The 21,248-nt window shown below is 28.8% G+C and overlaps 4 protein-coding genes across 7 annotated transcripts in view; 2 read left to right on the top strand and 2 right to left on the bottom strand.

Moving 5' to 3' along the window:
* LOC129913609 (centaurin-gamma-1A) overlaps nt 1-21,248 on the top strand; it is a 338,022-nt gene that overhangs the window by 173,098 nt on the left and 143,676 nt on the right. The window lies entirely within an intron of this gene.
* Nucleotides 4,997-6,061, bottom strand: LOC129913621 (uncharacterized). 2 transcript variants are annotated; one of them, XM_055992387.1, is made up of 3 exons: nt 5,931-6,061; nt 5,703-5,853; nt 4,997-5,634 (listed from the first exon to the last, which is right to left on the bottom strand). In XM_055992387.1, exons 1-3 carry the CDS (start codon nt 6,001-6,003, stop codon nt 5,085-5,087), a joined length of 774 nt encoding a protein of 257 aa, XP_055848362.1. In that variant the 5' UTR covers nt 6,004-6,061; the 3' UTR covers nt 4,997-5,084. The 2 variants fall into 2 exon arrangements, with proteins under 2 accessions (XP_055848362.1, XP_055848363.1); XM_055992388.1 differs by having other exon boundaries at nt 5,934-6,027.
* On the top strand, nt 13,004-15,410 carry LOC129913615 (uncharacterized). 2 transcript variants are annotated; one of them, XM_055992382.1, is made up of 3 exons: nt 13,004-14,473; nt 14,539-14,780; nt 14,832-15,410. In XM_055992382.1, exons 1-3 carry the CDS (start codon nt 14,139-14,141, stop codon nt 15,131-15,133), a joined length of 879 nt encoding a protein of 292 aa, XP_055848357.1. In that variant the 5' UTR covers nt 13,004-14,138; the 3' UTR covers nt 15,134-15,410. The 2 variants fall into 2 exon arrangements, with proteins under 2 accessions (XP_055848357.1, XP_055848356.1); XM_055992381.1 differs by having other exon boundaries at nt 14,539-15,410.
* Nucleotides 17,855-18,935, bottom strand: LOC129913620 (uncharacterized). Its single transcript, XM_055992386.1, has 3 exons — nt 18,761-18,935; nt 18,542-18,701; nt 17,855-18,487 (listed from the first exon to the last, which is right to left on the bottom strand). Exons 1-3 carry the CDS (start codon nt 18,891-18,893, stop codon nt 17,974-17,976), a joined length of 807 nt encoding a protein of 268 aa, XP_055848361.1. The 5' UTR covers nt 18,894-18,935; the 3' UTR covers nt 17,855-17,973.

The following is a 21,248-nucleotide window of genomic DNA, read 5'->3' as shown; positions in this document are numbered from 1 at the left end:
TGCTTCTTCACAAAAAGTTTCGTTGAAATCGAATAAGCAGTTTCGGAGCAAATCTGATTTAAAAAAAAAAAAAAACGGTTCTATGGCAGGTACCGTTAATAATGGTTATCGTAAGTAAAAACGAACTTACCATTTGTTAATTCTTTAATTCATTTAAGTCATATTTTCATGAATTTGCGGAGGCACTTATTAGGTAATATTTTTTGTGTGATTTTCATTCAAAATATTTTAAATACATACCTACTTTTTATTATTTTTCATAGTTTGTCAGTTGGAAAATTTGAATTTAAATCACAAAATTTAATTTAAAATAAAATTTCATTTTATCATAGACAACACTCAGTTTAGTCATTTCAACAACCATTTTGTTTGTGTGAGCTTTTTAAATACTTTCGTGGGGCTTTATTAAAGTATCAAAAATTTCCCTTTTTGAACAGCAAAAAAAAAACCTATTTGTATTTGGTTCATGAAAATGATAAGCAAAAACAAAAACCACATGCGTCTTTGTATATGAATTATATGCAATGCATGCGTTTAAAAAGTGTTATACTGAATGTGTTATATTGAGTTATTTTTTTTAATACAAATTGAAATAAGACAGTGAAATGAATGAACATAATAACAAGCTTATAATTTATCGTACAAATTTCATTACACCGCCAAAATATGGATTTAGGACCAAAAAAAGAACATTTTGGTGTCATTGGAAACACTTCAATTTCTTCAATTTTGTTTCGCTATTTTGAAAAGAAGACATTCAAACCTTTCCAACGATATAAAATGTTTAACCATGGTAAAAAAAACCTAGATTCCATAAACCGAAGAATTTCAAAAATACATTTTTTTACAGTTTTTTTTTTTTTTTTTATGAAAATCGATTGAAAATTGGCCGATACAAAATAATTAAACGATTTTAACCCGTTTTTTTTTTTCATTTTTTTTTCTTTATAAATCATAGACTTTTTATGGCGGTTCAGTTAAAAATAAATAAAAAAATTGAAGCACGTGAAGATTTTATATCGGAAAGAGATATAATTTATTTGTTTGAAGTGTTTCTTTTTTTTTTAATATATGTAGACCTACCCTTTATCTTATCAAATTTTATGATTTTATTTCAATTATTATTAATAGTTTTTTTCTTTTATACTTAAATTCATTTTTGTAAAATCTTTAATACCTAGAAAAAGGAATCTGATAAAAATAATAAATTTTTGTGCTAATTAGATTTTAAAGAGTTGTTATTTTTTGCTGTTGTAAGCTTCAACCATGATAAGTATTTGGTGACGTAATGGGCCTTACCCAGTTTCAAAGAAATCATCACACGATATTTGTAGGAAATCATAATCTTAAATATAAATTAGTATAATGACACTTAGTTTTTTTTTACTGATTAAAACTGATTTTCTTTCTATTTTGTCAATCACTGGCAAAATGATTTTAATCGAAATTATAGTTTGAACTTGTATTTGATTTGTTTACGTGCATTTTCTTACTTATCATAAACGAAGTTGAAATAAAGTTGAAAAATACCACAAATCCGTTAATTTGATCAGCTCTGAACGAAACTAACTTTTTCTCTACTCTAAATCCGGGGTCCTTTAACTTGCTTAAATTTAAAGTTCCATCAAAATAACACATCATAAAAACTTTGTCATACTCAATTGACAAATTGAGAATCGACATTATCAATCGAAAGCACTTAAAAGTCCATTTCCTCTACCAAAAAACAACCTTTTTTGCCCTTTTTTTTTAAATACAAGTCGAGATAAGGTTTAGGGATCAATTAAAAACCATTAAATAGTCTATAAAAATGGAGAGACACATCAAACATAAGGGTTATAAAAATTTGCATGTACATAGAGAGTCAGGACCTTTTTTTACATCATCATTTAGGTTTGAGGTCATTTCAATTTTGATGAATGATGAAGAGAAAAGAGTTTTTCTCGTCCTTTTTTAAACTTTAAAAGGACTTAAATCTTTTCGTTTCAAGTTGGATTTCATTCATAGACATTTACGTATGGCAAAAGTGTGAGTGTTTTAAGCAAATAAATATTTGAAATTCATTTTAAATTGATGCATGGGGCTTTTTACTCTATCAGCGGAGTGGTTTATTTTTTTTTAAATGGGGGAACGACTTTTTTGATACCACCTGAATGAAATAATGCTTAAGGGGTTGATGGATGTTTTATATGAGGAAGCCAAGTAGACATCTTAGCTTGATGTTGGTATATAGTTTGGTTGCAGAGGGAAGATTGAAATAAATGAATATTTTTAAAGAGTTGGAGAAATTCATTAGACAGACAATGTTGACTAAATATTTGCATTGCCACCCAGATAATGGTTTATTTAAAACTTAATACATAATAATAAATTTAGTGTTTTGAAAGTTTTAATTTAAATTCTGTAGATAAAGATAGATCCTAAAAAAATTAGGAGGGTGAGACTAAGGCGTTTTAAAAAGTTTATGCTTTCAAGAAATACTCGTTTATTAAAATGTAAGGTTTTAATGAATTTAAGAACGGTCACTTATGGGACTTTTTTTTTTTTTCTTTTAAACCAAATACGTACCTAAGCCAATAACGGATCTTAAATATTTCTACTAAACAGGTTAAAAAACTCAACAAGCATCCGATAGTTAATTTTGCTCAAGGCTTTGACAATCATTGGTGAAGAGAAAATCGTACTATGCAGATTATTTCGAAGTGAAGTCGGTGTTCTCCAAGGCAGTATTCTAGGACCTATATTGTTTCATCTTAGCACAAGGAGCATTCATAATATACTTTCGCAGATGATTCCTCAGAATTTAAAATTAAGGGTAGCAGAAAAAATACAATAATGTAAACTCTAAAATGAAAAGTAAGACCGTTCACGTATTTTTGAAGTTCAGCCAGTAATAATTAAAAAAAACTTATATACAACACTACACTTCGCCTTAGTTCACATTTTTTTTCGAAAAAGTAAAAATTCGCGGGAAAGCGTGGGTAGTTGGAATATGCCAAAAAAACAATAAAATAATAGGAAATTTGTTGAATGTAAAAAGCGAAAATTTGTTTATGTATTTACTTATCCGAACCAAAAGATCAGCGTCATTCAGATTTCCATTGCACATTAATTGTATACAAATAATTATATGATGATGTTTTGTGTCCATCTATGTTATCCGCCATTATCCGGGACAACATAATAATTTTACGTAGCCATCTATGTTATCCGGTACTATCCGAGAAAAAATTTTGACGTTTATAGGTTAAATCTTATCGTATTTCGTCAATAAATTTTACATACCTATAAAGCTTTCCTACTTGTGTATTTTTTAACAGTTTCTTTCTGTTCAGTTCTATTTAACAAAAAATTCGAAAAATTCTGGTGTACTGGTATTAGCTGTGTTTTTTTGGCATTGCTATCCGTATCCGCAGTTGGCGTTTACATGCATAAAAAAAAAACAACACGCAGCTGCCGATAGGAATAGAAGCTAAGCCAAGCTGTGGATAGAGTTTTGACGAAGTGTATAAGTTTACGTTTTCATATAAATTTTTGTTCAATGTTGACATTTGGGAAATTCTACTGCGGATAGCTTTTCCAAAAAGAAAAGGCCTATTATTGATCATTCTGGGGCCTGAAATATTTTGCATTATTTCATCATTTTCAACTCATTTATATTTATCCGAACTATTTTTTCCTCTTAAGAACCCATATTATTTCATAAAGCTTATCATTTAATGTTATTAACAGTTATCCGGGCTTATTCAAGTTTATCCGAGGTCATATTGTTTAGCAGGAAGATAACTAGTGCTCGTTTCCTTTTTATCCATATATTTTCTACCAAAAGATCACGTTTAGAAAGTCTTAAAGATATGCACATTATTTAAAAAATAGTCAATGTTTCTTTGTTCATATAATTCAATATTATCCGCGCGTATACTCTTACGAGGATAAACATAATTTTTTTTTCAGTTTTTTAAATTTTTTTTTAGTCAAAAAGGTTATTAAGATTAGCTTTTATTTTGATCTGTAAATGATTTAATTCAAATTTATTTTATTTTGATAGTAAATAGGTCCTTAATTGTTATTAACAGCTATCCCTTAGTTTTTCGGAGGCTATTACACAGTTTTTCTTGTCACAATTTTATGCACTTAAACCTTCAAAAACATGTTTTAATGCTTTTCTTCTCACACAACTTGATTTTAGGTCTTATCCGCGGTTATCCGATCTGATAATATGAATAAACTTCTAAGAATTTTTGTTTTGAAAAGTCTTATTCAAGTCTTTTTAAGCGTATTTTAGCTTATGTTCTCTCAATTCTTGTTATTTCGTCTTATCCGAAGGTTTTTGGTATAATTTTATATACATTCAAGTTATCCGGTTCTATGTTTAGTTAATATTTAGGGCCTTTCTCATATTTCAATATCCCATGATAAAGTTTCAACTGTTTTTCTACACTTGATGCAAATATCGAATCCTCCTAACAAACCAATATCACCAACAATAGCAGATTCAGCAATACTATTTACAACAATGTGTGAATCGTAACTGATAAAACCTAAAATGTCGTAGAAATACTCTAAGCGCGTGGTAATGGAATTCTTCGATCCTGTTAGTGATTGCGAAAATATAATGATAAACTACTCTATTTTATCAAGGTCTTTGGAAAAACCTCGATAATTAAATAAAAAATAAATTAAATAAAATAATATTGAGAACCAATATTTTGAATTCTGAAATGTTAGATGTTTATAGCGAAGATTTGATAATTTTAGTAATCCTATGGTGGGAAAAATTCAGACGTGAAAATTTTGTCATACAAACTTTCCAAAATACATCTATTTTAATGTTTTTTTTTTTAACAGTATTGCTCCACTTGATCAGCTAGAAATTGTATTTACTCAGTACAACATGATTTTTGCCACACTTTCGTCGTCTTATCTCAATTTTGTATTGACTTCCCGATAAGGTACCTTACATTTTTTTTTTTCATAATCTAAAATACAAACTTAATTTTGATTTTTGACGATTAATTCGATTTTATTTATTCACAAAGAACTCTTTTGTTTTTTTTTTTTAGATCACAATCTTCTTGAATTTATTAGTCCTCTGGTGGTGGAATACACTTTTCTGTCTCACCACCCTCACCTCCGGCAATAATACCAATAATATCAGTCAAAGTATAACCTTCACAAGCTTCATTAATTTTCGGCACTAACATATCTTCAATAGTTTTTGTTATTAATTCTTGATTATCATTGCATCCAAGTAAAATTAATTCTTCCAAAAATTCATTCATTTTTTTGTTACCAAGTCCTTGTCCCAAAATTCCATCAATATTTGAATCAACATCACCAATTGATGGAACAATTTCAAGTGTCTTCACTTTAACTCCATTGAAAATTGAATATTTAATAGTTCCACTTATTTGCAATTCCTTCAAATCCATCAAGATATTACCCTTTCCTTTCACATCCACAGTAAATCCGTAAGCTTTTGCACTAGTTTCAAGATCATACATACTTCTAACCACAATGCTTGGCCAAAAGAAGCTGAAAGTTACCTTGCTGAAGATAACATTGATCTTAAATTCGGAAATCTCAAAGTTATTAAGACCGTCAATACGAACTCCTTCGACAACACCATCAACGCTTTGGAAGAAAGTTTAACAAGAAGTTAGAAATGTTTTTTCGTCTGTTGAAAAAAAAATATATCAAACCTTAAAGAGTTGGTTTTGAGTGCAAGTTCTTTATGTTCAATCTTCAATGGGGCTAATGGGGGAATACCGTATTTGGGGAAACCACATGGCATTTGGTCTCGCATTTTTTCGATAGCATCAATAGCTGACGAGGATATACTTCGGCCCAAAACTTAGAAATAAAAAAATCGAATTGTTTTTTAAATTTTATTTTGACAATGTTTTTTTTTTTTTTTTTTGTTAAATTACCACCATCACGAAGTTCAATCCTGTCGGCCGAAACAACAGCGATAATCGCCAATATAACAATCAAAAGCTTCATGTTCTTGAAGAATACTAACTTTTGTTTAAAGAACACCTGACACTTTTATAGAAAACACTTCTTGCTACAAATCTTATCAGTGGATTTTTTTTGAAAAATTATCAAAAAATCGGATTATATTGCTGATTTGGTTGTAAATCGGAATTTTTTTTGCTAGATTTAAATTTATTGAGTATATATTGGAAGTTATTTTTGTAGGTATAGGGACTTCTGATTGCCAGGTGTTTATGAAGATTTGATTTGTTTATATGGGGGTATTAAAGAAGACATTGTGAATAAGCCTTTTGTTTTACGACAAGGGAATATCAAAATAAATACAAATCTGAAGTTGTTTTTTAACGAATTGCAAAGTCCTCCTTAGAAGACCTTAGGTTTTACAGGCATGCTGTTAAATTTATTGTTTATATTTTTTTTTTTTTTATTCATGGCCAAGTGTTGAGTTTTCAGTGTTTACTTTAGGCTTTACTCAACAGAAGAAGAAGTGAGCGGAGATCCGAAAATGTCTTATTTAGCTAAAACAACAAGTATTTGTGAACTCAAAACGGATCTAAAATCTTTAATAATTCTGTTCTGGTTTTGGTTGCCTATCAATAAAAACATTTTCCATAGTTTTCAGGTTCCTGTCAGGAAAAATGCCTTGAAAGAGTGATTCTGACAAGTATAGTTTAGTTTTATTAAAAGGTGGATTTCTTTGGAGACCAATGTAATTGTTCTGGACGCCTCATATGACAAAAATGGTAAAGGTTATTTTTCTCCAAAACGATTCTAACGATTTTGATTAAAAAATTAAGTCCTACAGCAGAACAGTTTTCTTGATTTCTGACTTCACAATTCCACAATTTTCAAAACCTTCAGTTAAAAAAAAATAAAAAAATATTTTTTAATAAGTCAGTTTTTTTATTTCAAATATTGTATTTTTGTGTTGATATGCAATTATTTCTTCAGGTACTAATTTTTTTTTTGTTTATTGTTTTTATTAAAAAAAACTTATTTGAATAAAAAAACGATTGCTACAATTTTCGAAAAAAAAAAAAAATCGAAAAAATTCTTTGCTGTACAAGAAACTAAAAAGCATACTCATTTTCCGGATTAAAACCATTCGAAATTTATTATCCTTTTTACGTTTCTTATAAAATTAGGGAAAAATTAAACTAAATCTTTTAAAATACATCTCCAAATACCTCGTAAAATTTCCCCCGTTTGGAAAATGAAGGCAATTTTCAAAAAAAAAAAGTTTCAAACAAGATTTAAAAAAAATATTTTTCTTAGTTTTTCCTTAATAAGAATTTAAGATCAAGAAGAGATGCTAAGCTTTCCGTAAGTTCATTTTTTTAATCAAAAAATACCTAATTTATGAATTTTTAATTTTCTAAGGTTTTTTTATTTTAAACAATCCTTCAATTTTCATACATAAAAATGTTCTGCTAGCTATAATTTGTTCAACTTTGAAGTTTTCACTTTCAAAAACGAATTTAACGACATTACAATTTCGTATTTAAAAGTCATATTTTATGGTGAAGATAACTTAAAAGTTTTATTTAAAAAAAAAAATAAATCATCGAAAGTACCAAATTTCTATAACAACACAAACAACTATTTTAAACTAAGTTTCAAAATGTTTGTTGCTTTTTGTAAAATATATCTAGGCATAAAACGTTGGACAAGATTAAAGATAATACCTACTACTTTTCATTAGCTTGATTTATCCAATTTGATATTTACATAATTTCTAATGAACTCCTTTGTTTCTTTCCATTTCAGGTAAGCTTAAAGCTTTTTAACTTGATAAAAGTGATAACACATCACTTTTATCACAAAAATCTAATATCAATGTAAACGTGTAAGTATTACAAAAAAAAACAATTTTTTTCGATTTCGATCATTTTCTTAAGTCAAAGTTGAAGAACCTAGTGAATATATTTTTTTTTTCTTATCAAATCAAAAACCCGACTGGAAAATTGAAGATTTTTTTTTTAATTAAATCAAAACACGCTCTTTAAGTTCAATGATCTATATGGCAATGAGCAAATAAGAGTATTATTGCAAAATTGCGCATTTTAAGGAAAGACATTTTATTTAAACAACAATAAAATGTAAATCAAAACATAATGCTAATTTTAAAATTCATAGTTTCAGTATCGTTTGGGGTTTTGCTTTTTTTTTATAATTTTATCTTAGTTTAACTGATTTTTGTAATTTTCTCACTTCTTACTTTAACTTCAAAGTTAAACAAATAAAAGTACCTATAAAAAAAATCATGTTTGCAATTCACACGTGGTTGAAGTGAAACCTTAAAAATCATTTTAAAAAAATCGAAAAAATATAACTTTTTTTTATTCCATCACTATTTTTATATGACAAACTACAATAAATTTCATACCATCTGAAAGCTTATTGTTTCAGCTCAAAATATTTATATCGACCATATTTATACAACATCTACAAAAAGAGCTAGAATTTTGTTAACCCAATTAGTTTTCATAAAAAAAGCAAAACAATCAATCTCTTTTCTCTTCTAATGCCATTAAATCCATTTTTTAAAAGACAACTTATAATAAATTTTATATCATTACTAGCTGACCCGGCGGACTTCGTTCCGCCATTTCTGGTATTTATTTCTAATTTTCGACTCTGTAATTATTTAATTTTCAAATGAAAAAGAGGATCAAAACTTGAAGAGTTCATAAAATGAGTTTAAAAATATTCACTTTTAAACTTTTAGCAAAAGTGGCCTATTCAAAATACTCATGCATGCGCATGATTAAAACCTATATTTCCTATTAATTTGAGATTTTTTTCAGACTTTTAAAAATTCCAAAAAAATAAAAGACTACTCAAAAATGTATCTAAAAATTAGGTTGTTTTTCAAAAATTTTTATTTCAAAATACAGGGCCTATGAAAAAAATCCGTTTTAGACCCCTAATTTTTTTTTTTAATATCTTTCTCATGGTGTAACTCAAATTTCTATGCAAAATTTTGCGAACCTGTAATTAGTCTTTTGTCGAAGGTCTATGACTGCAAAAAAAACCTTCACAACTTGGTTTTGAAATTTTTTGGATTTTTTCAATACCTTTTTTAACTATTGAATAAATTTGTCTATCATTTAAAAAAATAGTCAACTCTTTACGACTTACCGTTTAGAAAATAGCCTCTTTTTTCAATGTCTTGTTAACCCTATTTACCCTATAAAATCTTAAATTTTTTTTTTGCCTTAAACCTTCTCCTCTTATGCCTCTTTGATTTAAAAAAAAAAATTAAGAAAATAAGTCAGTCGGTGTGGCCGGTTAGCGAACGTACACAAAACCAAACTTAAATATATATAATAGATTATTTCACCTTTTATATGACGCTTCAATCATATTTCTACCATGCCTACAAAAAAAGTAAGAATTTTTTAAAGCCAACCATGTCAAAATTTCAAACTGAGATTACGGTACTTCCTCTACTGCTGGCTGGTCATCGGCAACAAATCTTCACAGGTGTTTTGAGGTATTGTTCAAGTTTTTCAATTAAAGATTATATAACTTGTAGAGCACGTACCGTTATGTGTGATACATTAAATGAAAGGTAATATTATCAGCATGCGTATTAAAGTTAAATAAATTTGTTATGTGCTCTAGATCAAAAGATATAACGTGTTTAGAAAAAGAACATCTTTTCACCGTCATCTCAGAATTTTGAATATGAAATTAATTGAAATTTTGCACAATCATAATTTATTTAATTACCTATCTACTGTATAAATTGCAATCATATATCTATTAAAACAAAAAAGTTATAATCAATTGATTTTTCGTGTCGCTTTTTCGTTTCATCTTGTTTCAAATCACTACGATACTAAAGAAGTTTTCACTTTAAAAATACATGAAAACCGCCTTGAAATAAGTTCCCTGAGACTTTGAAGTGCTCAGAACAAGAATTGCGAAATACAACAAGAAATTTTTCTAAATATTATCAACAATGTATATTTTTAGATTTAAATAGCATTTGCATTGGTTTAAACACAACTTTATTCACCCTGTTTGTGAAGCTAGTAAGAGGGAGTACCCCAATTTGTATTTTTAAACAGAGTCAATAACATTTCAGATTTTGTTTGGTTAAAAACTAGAAATTTATTTTAAATTCAAGCAACTACTGGCGGCCCAGGGTCGATAATTTTTGAAACCAAAAAAAATCATAGTAGGATGAAACCCATTGGAAAAGGAAGTGAATATGATAAAAATTAAAGGAAAAATAAATTACGGGCGAGCTGAGTTCGGGAAGTGGTAGGGTTGAGTTTTTAATGGTAAAAAATGGTATATATCTCGATTTCCGGCAAAACTATAAGTCCTATGGAAAAAAGTTGTATGGCAAAGTTGTAGGTAATAAAAAGATCTACAACTTTTGTTTCAACAATTTTTTCACATAACCTCAAAATTTATGTGAAAAATTCAAAAAACCGAGTTTTTGATTTATTATTTTTATCTTTTTCAAAAAAATGTTTTTTTCTACGAAATTTGGTGAAAACTTATCTTATTATGTCCCGAATACACAGTAATTTATTTGATTTAAAATATTTATTTTTTAACCTTTTTTTTTAACTTAATACCAAAAAAACACCCTAATTTTCAATCGAAAATTCACGTGTCAAAATATCAGCTTTTTTCAAAAAATCGGTATGCATTTTTTTCGTTAAAATCTCTTCTTTCCAATAGTGTAAACAAAAATTTACATTAGTAACCAAAGTTCATGTTCTCAGAAAATGCAAAAAGCTTGAATTCGAAAAAATTTTTATCATTATTTAAAATTTTGGACTATTTATTAAAATCTACACTTTAATTACTCAAAAACCGTAAGATTTTATGTTACATTGATTAATGTTACGGTTTTTGAGTAATTTAAGTGTAAATTTTAATAAATAGGCCAAAATTTTAAATAATGATAAACAAATTTTTTCGAATTCAAGCTTTTTTCATTTTTTGAATTTTACGAGAACATGTTCTATAGTAAATTAATGTAAATATTTTTTTACACCATCAGAAAAAAAACATTTTAACGAACGAAATGCCCACCGACTTTTTGAAAAAAGGTGATATTTTGACACGTGAATTTTCGATTGAAAATTAGGGTGTTTTTTTTTTTTGGTATTAAGTCAAAATAAGGTAAACAAATTAATATTTTAAATCAAATAAATTACAGTGTATTTGGGACATAATAAGGTAAGTTTTCACCAAATTTCGTAGAAAAATTTTTGTTTTTGAAAAAGATAAAAATAATAAATCAAAAACTCGGTTTTTTTAATTTTTCACATAAATTTTGAGGTTATGTGAAAAAATTGTTGATACAAAAGTTGTAGATCTTTTTATTACCTACAACTTTGCCATACAACTTTTTTCCATAGGACTTGTAGTTTTGCCGGAAATCGACATATACCATTTTTTTGCAATTAAAAATTCAACCCTACCACTTCCCGAAATCGGCTCGCCCGTAATTTATTTTTCCTTTAATTTTTATCATATTCACCTCCTTTTCCAATTGGTTTCAACCAACTATGATTTTTTTTTTTGTTTTTTAATGTTTTTGAAGGCTTCGGCATTGGACAAATTAACAACAAACAACTTCGCATCAGTTAAAAACTTTGAGTTGTAAGTTGCTAGCCTTAAAAAAAAAGAACGAAGAACTGTTCAGGTAAATATATAAAAAAAGAACTTGTTTTTTACAACTAAGTGATTGTTGGAATAAGACTATAATACACTCCTGCTCAAATTTAACGCACATCATATTTATTTTACAGAAAATTCCTACTATTACTTTGTCTCACAGTATCGTGGTTATTTTCTCAAATAAGACAGGAGTGATCTTAAATTGAAGGTATGGAGTAAAATGTTTGTGGGGAAGATTTGGAGAGATATGCTGAAGTCTATCTGTCAACCCGCTAACCTTTTAGAGATGAGTCATAAATTTTCATGAAGTAAACTCTGCTTTACAACACCTACGGAGTTAGTGAGCTCTCCTAAACCTACTTTAAATACCCAAAAATACTTGACTGATATCCTCGAACACCATGCGGTTCCAATCACCCCTAGATTTGGTCCACAGTTCAGTCTGATGCACGATAATGCATGCTAGAGTGGTTTGAAAATATCTTCAAGATTAAAATATGCCACCCTTGAATTGACCACACAGATATTCGGATTTGAATTCAATAGAACATGTCTAGGAAATGTTGAAAAAAGTGCATTTGCGGGCGAAATCCACCTCCAAGCATTCTTGATCCACAGAAAATTGGAGTGAAAGAAAAGTTACAATAAAACCTTCAAATGTTAATTCGTGGAATGAATAGATGACTCCAAGTTGTCATAAGCGCTAGAGTAGACAATGCCAAGTATTGAATAAAATTATTGGAAAGAACTGTCACGTGCTTCCATTTAAAAAAAATTTTTTTCTTAAAAAACAAAAATTATTTTAATATCAGTTTTCAGACCTTAAATTGCTAAATTTGGTTCATCTTTTTTTTGGTTGATAATACTGTTGCAGTTTAGCATTTTTCTGACTTGCTTAATAATAACCAAACACAAAAAAATACAACAAATAATTTAAAAGCCATTTTAAATAAGATGTAAGGGCATGACTAAAGAAGAAAAAAGTGTGCGTTAATTTTGAGCAGGAGTGTAGTTGAGTAATTGTTAAACAATTGGTTGCATATACAATTAAGATGTAGTTCCGGTAAAATTTTGGTAGATACAATATGATACAATAGATTTCTTCTATCCAATTGGATGTCGTATTTACTGGATTAAAAATTGGAAAAACTTCAATATGAATGTCTAATTTCGAAAAAAGATGATAGAGACGAAGAAAACTTTTATAGTGTGAATCAGGTTGGATTGCTTTTAAAGAATTCTTGAACAAGTACGGTAAAATTCATCAGCTCTTCGAAAGAACCATGAAATAACTTCTTTTGGATTGGTGTTTTTTTTTTTTTTGTTGCCAATGTGCTTTATTACTTGTCCGTTCCAGTACCGAATATTTAGTGAAATCGATAAATACTCTCTTAGTGTTATAATGGTCAATATTATAACAAACTGTTCAAGATGATATCCTGAGAACCCTTACTATGCTTCAGACAGTGCTAAACGAAGATAAGTTGATTTAGTTCTTTAAAAGAGTTAAGGAATTAATAACGAAACTGTTTGAAAAAAATATCGATTACAGGTATTAGTAAAATTTTGCAGACGTAAAAAACTCTCTAACGCTTAAAATTACCAGGGGTTTCGAAAGTAAAAAATCAAATTAAAAAAAAAACTAAACAGAGAACTGTGATGTAGTAACAATTTTATCAATCGTGCCCAAAACACTTAATCATGTCTTTTATCATGTTTAAGTTAAAATCAATAAATTACTTGAAAGTAAAAATTCTGGGTAATTAACTAAAAATGTTTCTATCTGATCGCTAATGTGTTTATGATTACAATTTTGATAGTTATTAACTATATTACAGTGACCAAGCTGAAACTTGAAAATCATTATTTACCAAAAAACTGTCTAAAAGACCCGTGGGAAGTAATTTTTTTTTTTTACAATTTTAAGTTATCACAGTATTAATAAATATAAAAAGTATTTATCAGTATTGAAATAAACAAACCCGACATAAATCATAATATAATCAAAAATCATCAAGGCTGTAAAACACCTGAAATGTCAAATTAATCAACCAATCAACGACAAATTATACTTATGTTTATTATATTTTTCTACAACACAGTTAAGAAAAGGCTTAACCCATGATAAAAATCTCTCCTGTCTGTCTAAATAAAATTTTTAAAAACAAGCTTTGATTAATAATTTTTTTCAAAACAAACATTTTTTCAGGCGCCGTTGAGAAATAAATTATAAATCTCAATAAAAAAAATATTGATTTCTTCATGGGGGTAGCTAAAATTGTATCAAAAAAAAAATTATACTTTGCCTTGTAACATAAATAATTCACACAAAAAATTTATAAATAATAATTAAAGTATTGGTGCGCTCCCATGCGCCAATGATAAGATTTCAAAACAAAAATTCTGTGATAAATTTCTCAAAAATTCTATAAAAGATTAACCCCCATCGATGAAAGAGTCAATTAGTACTTAAATTTTTTTTTACTCAAACAATGAAAAAGTCATTATCATTTGTAGCCTTTTTGGTTATACTGAGTTTATCGTCTGTAATAGCTGATACTTGGCCAGGAAAAATTTTCAAAGAAATCAAAAAAATCGAAAAAGTCTCCGAAGGAGTTGTAAAATTCGTCGAAAATGAACTCAATATTTACGAGCCATGGTTTGAGAAAACTTCCGAACGTGGTTGGATTTTGAATAAAGAAGGCAAGAAAGCTTTGGAGAATCTTCTTCTCACTTTACCTTGCGGCTGGCCACAATATGGAATACCACCTTTAGCTCCTTATACCAATGAACAATTGGTTATTGATCTGAAGAAAAGTATACTTGAGTGAGTTTTTTTTTGTAATACTTTTTCCTCAATTATTGACTCAATCACCATTCTTTTTTTTTTAGAACTTTGACAAAATTGAAACATTTTCGAATTGATGGTTTGGATATCTTATTAATCAACGAACTCAAAATCAGTTATGCTTTTCACAAAAAAGTCAAATACAGTATAACTTTCCCGAAATTAGTACTCAGTGGAAAAATTGATACCGACACATTACTCAGTCTAATGATGGAATATGGAATAAGTGTTCGTTTTGATGGCAAAGGAGATTTTGAAATGATTTTGGAAAATATTATAATTGATGGTTCGTTCAATTACAAAATACCATTGATATTTGGAAGTGTAAAAATTTCAGATTTTCTTTCGGTTATTTCGTTGGGAAATGTCACATCGGGAATCAGATTTGAGGGCACTTTTAAGAAACTCAATGAATTTTTAAATGCAAAAATACAAGATTTCCTCATGAGAATTGTAAATAATAATAAAAATCCAATTAGCGATTGGATTGAAGAGACTATTGTGCCTTTTATCAATGATAATATGAAAGGAAAGAAAATTTGGCATGTAATTGGTATGTTGGCTAAAAATACTAAACCATGTTATCCACCACATATTCCATGGGAAAAAGAGTCGAAGGATGGTGATAATAAAGTTTAAGGTGTAAATAAATAAATAAGTGATAATAATCTTTGAGAAAAAATGTGTTAATCTCTTGAAATAAAGTTTCTTCAAGAAACCGATGTGGTCTTGAAGAAATTTAGGACCTCTAATTTACATATCTTGGCTAAGTACATTACTTTAATGACTCAATTATCAATGTCAATAGACTGAGTTGGTAAGGAAGTTTCGCTCAGTTTCTAATAGTTGTTAACAGCTTGTTATAAAGCTTATTAACTAGTAAAATTGCGGTTCTACGGGGTTGAGCTAAACAATTGTTTTTTTTTTCTTTTTTTTAAAGCAAATTAAGAAAATGAATAAAATGGATTTCAACTTTGGAAAAGAAGTCAGTTGTATTCTTTCAAAAAAATATTTGATTCATAATAGAAACAGAGAAAACGTAGAATCGATGAAAAAATCAGTAAAATTCAGCAACTCTTCGAAAGTATCAGCAAATAACTTCTGTTGGATTGTTGGTTTTTTTTTTTCTATAATTCGGCGGAACTCCTTTATTAATCGAATAAGAACGCTTTACTGTTTGTTAGGAAATGTCTCTTAAATAATTGGCAAGAATCGATAAAAACTTTCACTAGTAGACCATTTTGCCACAAAAACCAAACGATAGCTCCTGAAAAATAAGGGACTGTTCAGCTCCCCAGGTACAATTGAAATAGTGCTAGCAATTTTGTCTGCCATTTCTGTCCCAATTTTCGAACAATAACAATACCAATTTCTTTTTTTTACCGATTTCTAAAAGTGCTCGTATTATTTTAGGCGTTAAATTTGAAAAATAAAAGAAATTGGTTATTGTACTATTTCGGTCTTATTTTTCTGTAGAAAAATCTTTGACGTAAAACTTCTAAATCTTACAAATCTAACTTCTTTGTTTATTAACATATCAATGAGTTTCTTGTTTGGGTATTTCTATTCAAGATTTGTTCATACTAACTTATTACCTAACAGTAGGTATCACTACTATTCTGTGTGGTCAGCAGTCACAAACAGAAAAACCGATCATTAAGTAACTGCTTCAATGTTCTCATATTAAAAAAAATTGACGTCTTCCATCCAATTTTCAATCCTGCGCAATTCCTCGAAAGTGTATTGCATTTTTTCTATGAAAAATCCACTTCTTTTGTAATGAGAATGCAAGCCACTAGACCCTGATTTTTCCAGATTGAAAAAATTCAACGGTCAGCTTCAACAACTTTACTGGACTCAACCAAGCTAAAATACGGGTGTATGTATATCTACTGTACTTGGTAATTGATTGAGTCATTGTAAAAGACTGCTCCTCATAAAATAAATTCATTGAGACGGGTATTTGTTAACCTGCTCGTTGTGTCGCTGACTCCAGTGAAACTTTTTCCTAAAAAGATTTTTTCTTGAGTGTTGGGTTCGTAAAAAATAAGATCCTAAGTGCTACCTAGTCTTGTGAGATGTAGTCCTTTATTGTATGAGACCGCAGCTTGGATAGTGACTAGCATAAGGTCATTGGCAAGTCCCTGTTTTTAAAGCTTTTTCTGCAATTAAGTCTATCAAATTTCAATAACTTTGCTAACAAATTAGTGTTTTAAGCTTTTCAAGGTAATTCCATGGAAGAATTTTGGTAGATTTTTGTATATTTTCGCTCTTATGTATTTAATCCTTTCGAACCAAAGCTATGAAAATCAATATTAAAAAATGTTTTTTTTCAGTATTATCGTGTCAAAAACATCACAACTAAGAAATATGAATAAAAATTTTTTTTTTTGCAAAAAAAAAAAAAATATATATGGATTTCAGTCCCTTTTTCTATAAAAAAAAAAAAAATTAAAAGTATGATATTTGACGAACTTTTTGTACTAATCCAGTAACTAGGCATTATTATCTTTCAATTATAAGCCATCGAAACCTAAAAAATTATTTGATGGAATATTTTTTACGAATTTTTAAAGATAGGTATGTTACATGAGAGTAACGCTGGTACCGAAAGGTTAATTATTCAGTAAGTTAAGAATTTTAATACATTAACACTTAGTTTATTTATTTGTTTAATTGTTTTCAATATTAAAAGTATTCTAACTCATGTGCTGTCGGAGAATATCTTCAAATAAGATGGAACGGGCTCGATTTTCGAACGTCACACCCTTTACACCTTTTTTCATTTTCAGCATTTTCAGTATCGACTTTGATTTGACACCAATTTCAACATCTTACCTTATCAGCTAAGAAACTCTACGTTCGCCGCTTAGACTGGTGTCAACATGCAGCCTACAACACTTTCCTTCTGAGTCACGAGGAGAAACCCAAGTAAAAGTCTGTTATATTTCTTGTATTCGTGACTCCTAAGAGGTTGTTTACTCCTTCTTATCGACCTATTCGCTGTCTTAAATATCACTATGAAAAGGATTATGTCTCTAAAACGAACATGAAGGTTGCTCATCAATAAGTCAAGTTTCCAGATTTCTTTGATGATGTAGGTATTATTCTTGATGAAAATCTAAAACAGAAAATTTCTATATTGAAAAGCTACGATTTATCAAAATTTTCCAGCCGATAAGACCACTTTTCGTTTGTCTTCAATATTTTCTTCGGAACCCAAATACCTTAGATGTTCAATTCTTTTACATTCCATTTCCTCATTAACGATTTTTCAGACTATTAGACCATCAAATCAAAAAGTTAAGACGTCTAGAAATGGCAAAAACTGATTATTTAATAGTTCCCTTGCCGAAAAAAGAAACAGAATTTTCCGGTTCATCCCGAATAAAATAACCAATTTTTCATTTAATTTCTTGCACTTTTATTAAACACAACATTTTTCAAGAATTCTTTTGCGACTTCTTCTTCAAAATACTTCAACCAATCAAAGACCACACAGTTTTACCCTCTAACTTCACATTAGCCATTGGGATCAAAAAATCTCTAACCATATTATTGATTAATTCCTGATTCGATTGTACAAATTTCATTCCAAACTCTTCGATCTTTTCATTGATCAACTGACTTAAATTACTCTCACCAGCCAATCCATCAATATTTGATGAAATATTACCCAATTCGACACTTCCTTTAAAATTATAAATCGAAATACTTCCCCATGCCAGTGGCATAGTGTACTTGAAATAACCTTCTAATGTCAAATTCTCAAATATTATCTCAAAGTCTCCATTTCCGTAATGATGAACATTGATTCCAAATTCTTTGATCAAATCCATAATGGAATCACTCAAAAATGAACCAGTAGCAATAATTTTTGGAAAGGTAAAGTTATAAAGGACTTCTTGACTAAAGACGTAATTGATTTCAAAGTGATTTATCAGCAAATCATCTAAACCTTCGATGCGGATGTTTTTGAAATTAGCAGAAATTCTGGAAAACTGGAGAAATTAGAAATTTTTAATACTGGATGAAGCTATTACTTACTCAGCGAAAGAATCTTTAAGTTCAATATCAATTTGATCTTTAACAAATGGAGCTAATGGAGGAAGTTGTAATTCTGGAAATCCATAGGGCATTTTATCCAGATATTTTTGAATAACTTTTTCTCCCCTCGAACTTAAACTTCTTCCTTGGATCTTTCGACCTTATAAATTGAAGGTTTTTCTAATAATTCTTTTTTTGGGAAAAAAATATACGATTCACCTTTGATTGTAATCTTTTCATTGATAACAATATCTTCGTCTTTCAAAAGCTCTTGAATATCTCCATCGTCTCGTAAGCTAGCAGCACTTATTAATACCAAAACACTCAAAAAGACCAAAATTATTGAATTCATTTTGAAGTTTAAATGAAGAATAAGCGAAAGTCAAGTAATGGTTCTTCCTTTTATTGGAAATTTGTACTCGAAATGATAATAAAATTTGTGCCTTATTAAAAAACTTAAATAAATAAAATTAATTATAGATAAAGAATGCCACTTAAAATCAGAGATCTCTTCATTTGCGCCTGTTTTTTCTCACAAAACTATTGTTTTTTTAATAAATTAATATGATAAACAAATACAGATTAGATACAATTTTGAAGAGCTTTAACACAGGCCTCTCTTCTAATCTATTTTGCATAAGGAAATTTTGTGTTGATAATTTTTTTAATCACGTGTTGTGTACCAAAGAAAAGAGATAATCTAAAAAATTTTTTAACGAACAAAGAAAAAAAAAAACAGAAAAATAGGACCTAAAACACAATTTATGCTTATTTTGCATTAAAATGTCAGTACCGTGGAATACCAAAAACTTGAATGTAGCTTGCAGCACCTTTTTCCTTATAAACTCACTTTGAATTTACTGCTTGTAGGTATATAAGACAACATAGTACAGGTAAAATAGGCATTTAAAAAAAAAAAATTGTTACACTCATGAAAATTGGCAATGGGAATAAGAACCAAGTACAAAAAAAGTCTATAAAAAAAAAGTGTGTTTTTTCGCGGACATGAGGTAGGGGGTGAAGGTCAAAAATATACTGAAAAAAATTGTTTGTTGAATATCATCATATGACACATGTTTTCAAGGTATTATACAATACGATTGCTCTAAGAAAAGTTATTGCCGATTAAAAACAAGTGTGCTTGTTTTTTTGACTTCAACAAGTAAAACATAACTGAAACCCATGTAAAAAACAAACTACACAGATAAAATTCGGGATGAATATTTTAGATAAAGCAGGGACAAAGGATTCATAAAGTTTTTAAAATTATTTTTGGTGAAAGGGTGTTTTTTTGATGGGTTAAGTTGTGTGTGAGGAAGGTATCATAACAGCTGACTTAAATTTTATTTATTTTTTAAAACTTGGTGTAAATGTTTTAGTTGGTATAAGAATTAAGAATCTATAAAGTGTAAATAATTATCTTGAGTGAAAGGGTGTTTTTTTTTTTAAGAAATGATGAAATTCGGAATTAGTACCATAAAAACTAGGAAAAAATTGTTACACCAATGAAAATTGGTAAAAATGTTTCATTTATAACAGAAACCAAGAACCCGAACAGTCTATACAAATATTTTAGGTTAAAGGGTTTTTTTTTGGGAAATAGGGAAAAATCCGCGATAAGTCCGATAAAATCAAAGGTATAAATGGTACCCTTACGGAATTCATTAAATATGTTCTCTTTCCCATGGAAATTACGAATAATGTAAGTCTATAATTTTTTTTTATGTGAAAGGGTGTTTTTTTTAGAAGTTAAGAAAATATGGGTATATTTGAAAAAGTGTGTAATACTAGAGTAACTGAAATTTAGCAATTATGTTACTTTTAAGATAAGAAACAAGAATCTAAAGTGTGGTTCTAAAAATGATGGTTCACCCTAATGAAATTTGGTAAAAATATTGGTTTTTGGATAGAAAGCAATAATAAAGAGTTTTCATAAAAAAAAATTTGGTGAAGGGTATTTTTTTCGAAGAAACAGTAAAATCTGCAATTGGTACCAAAAAGCCATATAACGAACGTGAACGACCAATTTTTTTTAAATTCTAAATTGATTCAACTCAAAAATTCATTCGTTAGTATTAATGAAAACAAGAAACTACTATCACTCAATTAATTTTTTTTTTTTGCTTCAAAATACCAAAAGATTTCACTTTTTGCGTCTTATAATTCACATTCACTTAATAAAAAATAAATCCATTTTAATGGCGCAAAATTTACTAACAAAAATGTATCTTTTCCTTCACCGAGTAACTCAATTCTCAAGCGAAATTTTTCCTTGCATAGGTTCGATCCCTGATTTAAATCTTGTGTTTTGTTGTTTCAGCTTTCAGAGTTTTCGGAAACTCTTCAAATATGGGTGGATAACAAGCTCGGCTTTGTTTTTGTTTTGCAACTAATTCACAATTTTTACCCGTTGGCAAGCCTCTACTTCTAAACTCGAGTATTCAAGTTTTTAGAAGGAATACTTTTTGGTCATCAAGTCGTCATATATCAGCTCAATATTCTTTTTTCATCTTGTCTTTTAAAACTTCACGAACTGAACTGTCTACATGTTTCATTAATTTCCAACGTTATTGACACAAACAAGGCTATACGCTAACAGAGCTTCAACCAGCAAGTCCTTGCACCATTCAGCTGAACAGGAATAGTCGGTGACAGCACAAGGAATAAGTTTCATTAAAACTTAATATTAAAGTTAGCTGGTGGAACT

Source organism: Episyrphus balteatus, chromosome 3, assembly GCF_945859705.1.
Source record: "Episyrphus balteatus chromosome 3, idEpiBalt1.1, whole genome shotgun sequence".
In the NCBI taxonomy this organism is placed as follows: Eukaryota; Metazoa; Arthropoda; class Insecta; order Diptera; family Syrphidae; genus Episyrphus; species Episyrphus balteatus.
This window is presented reverse-complemented; position numbering and strand designations above follow the sequence as displayed.

Coding starts and splice junctions, on each gene's coding strand:
- LOC129913615 (XM_055992381.1), top strand. CDS start 14,139: ATGAAAAAGTCATTATCATTTGTAGCCTTTTTGGTTATACTGAGTTTA. Junction 14,474..14,538: donor CTGAAGAAAAGTATACTTGA/GTGAGTTTTTTT, acceptor TTTTTTTTTTAG/AACTTTGACAAAATTGAAAC.
- LOC129913621 (XM_055992387.1), bottom strand. CDS start 6,003: ATGAAGCTTTTGATTGTTATATTGGCGATTATCGCTGTTGTTTCGGCC. Junction 5,854..5,930: donor GATTGAACTTCGTGATGGTG/GTAATTTAACAA, acceptor TTTATTTCTAAG/TTTTGGGCCGAAGTATATCC. Junction 5,635..5,702: donor CTCAAAACCAACTCTTTAAG/GTTTGATATATT, acceptor TTTCTTCCAAAG/CGTTGATGGTGTTGTCGAAG.
- LOC129913620 (XM_055992386.1), bottom strand. CDS start 18,893: ATGAATTCAATAATTTTGGTCTTTTTGAGTGTTTTGGTATTAATAAGT. Junction 18,702..18,760: donor TGAAAAGATTACAATCAAAG/GTGAATCGTATA, acceptor TCAATTTATAAG/GTCGAAAGATCCAAGGAAGA. Junction 18,488..18,541: donor CTTAAAGATTCTTTCGCTGA/GTAAGTAATAGC, acceptor CCAGTTTTCCAG/AATTTCTGCTAATTTCAAAA.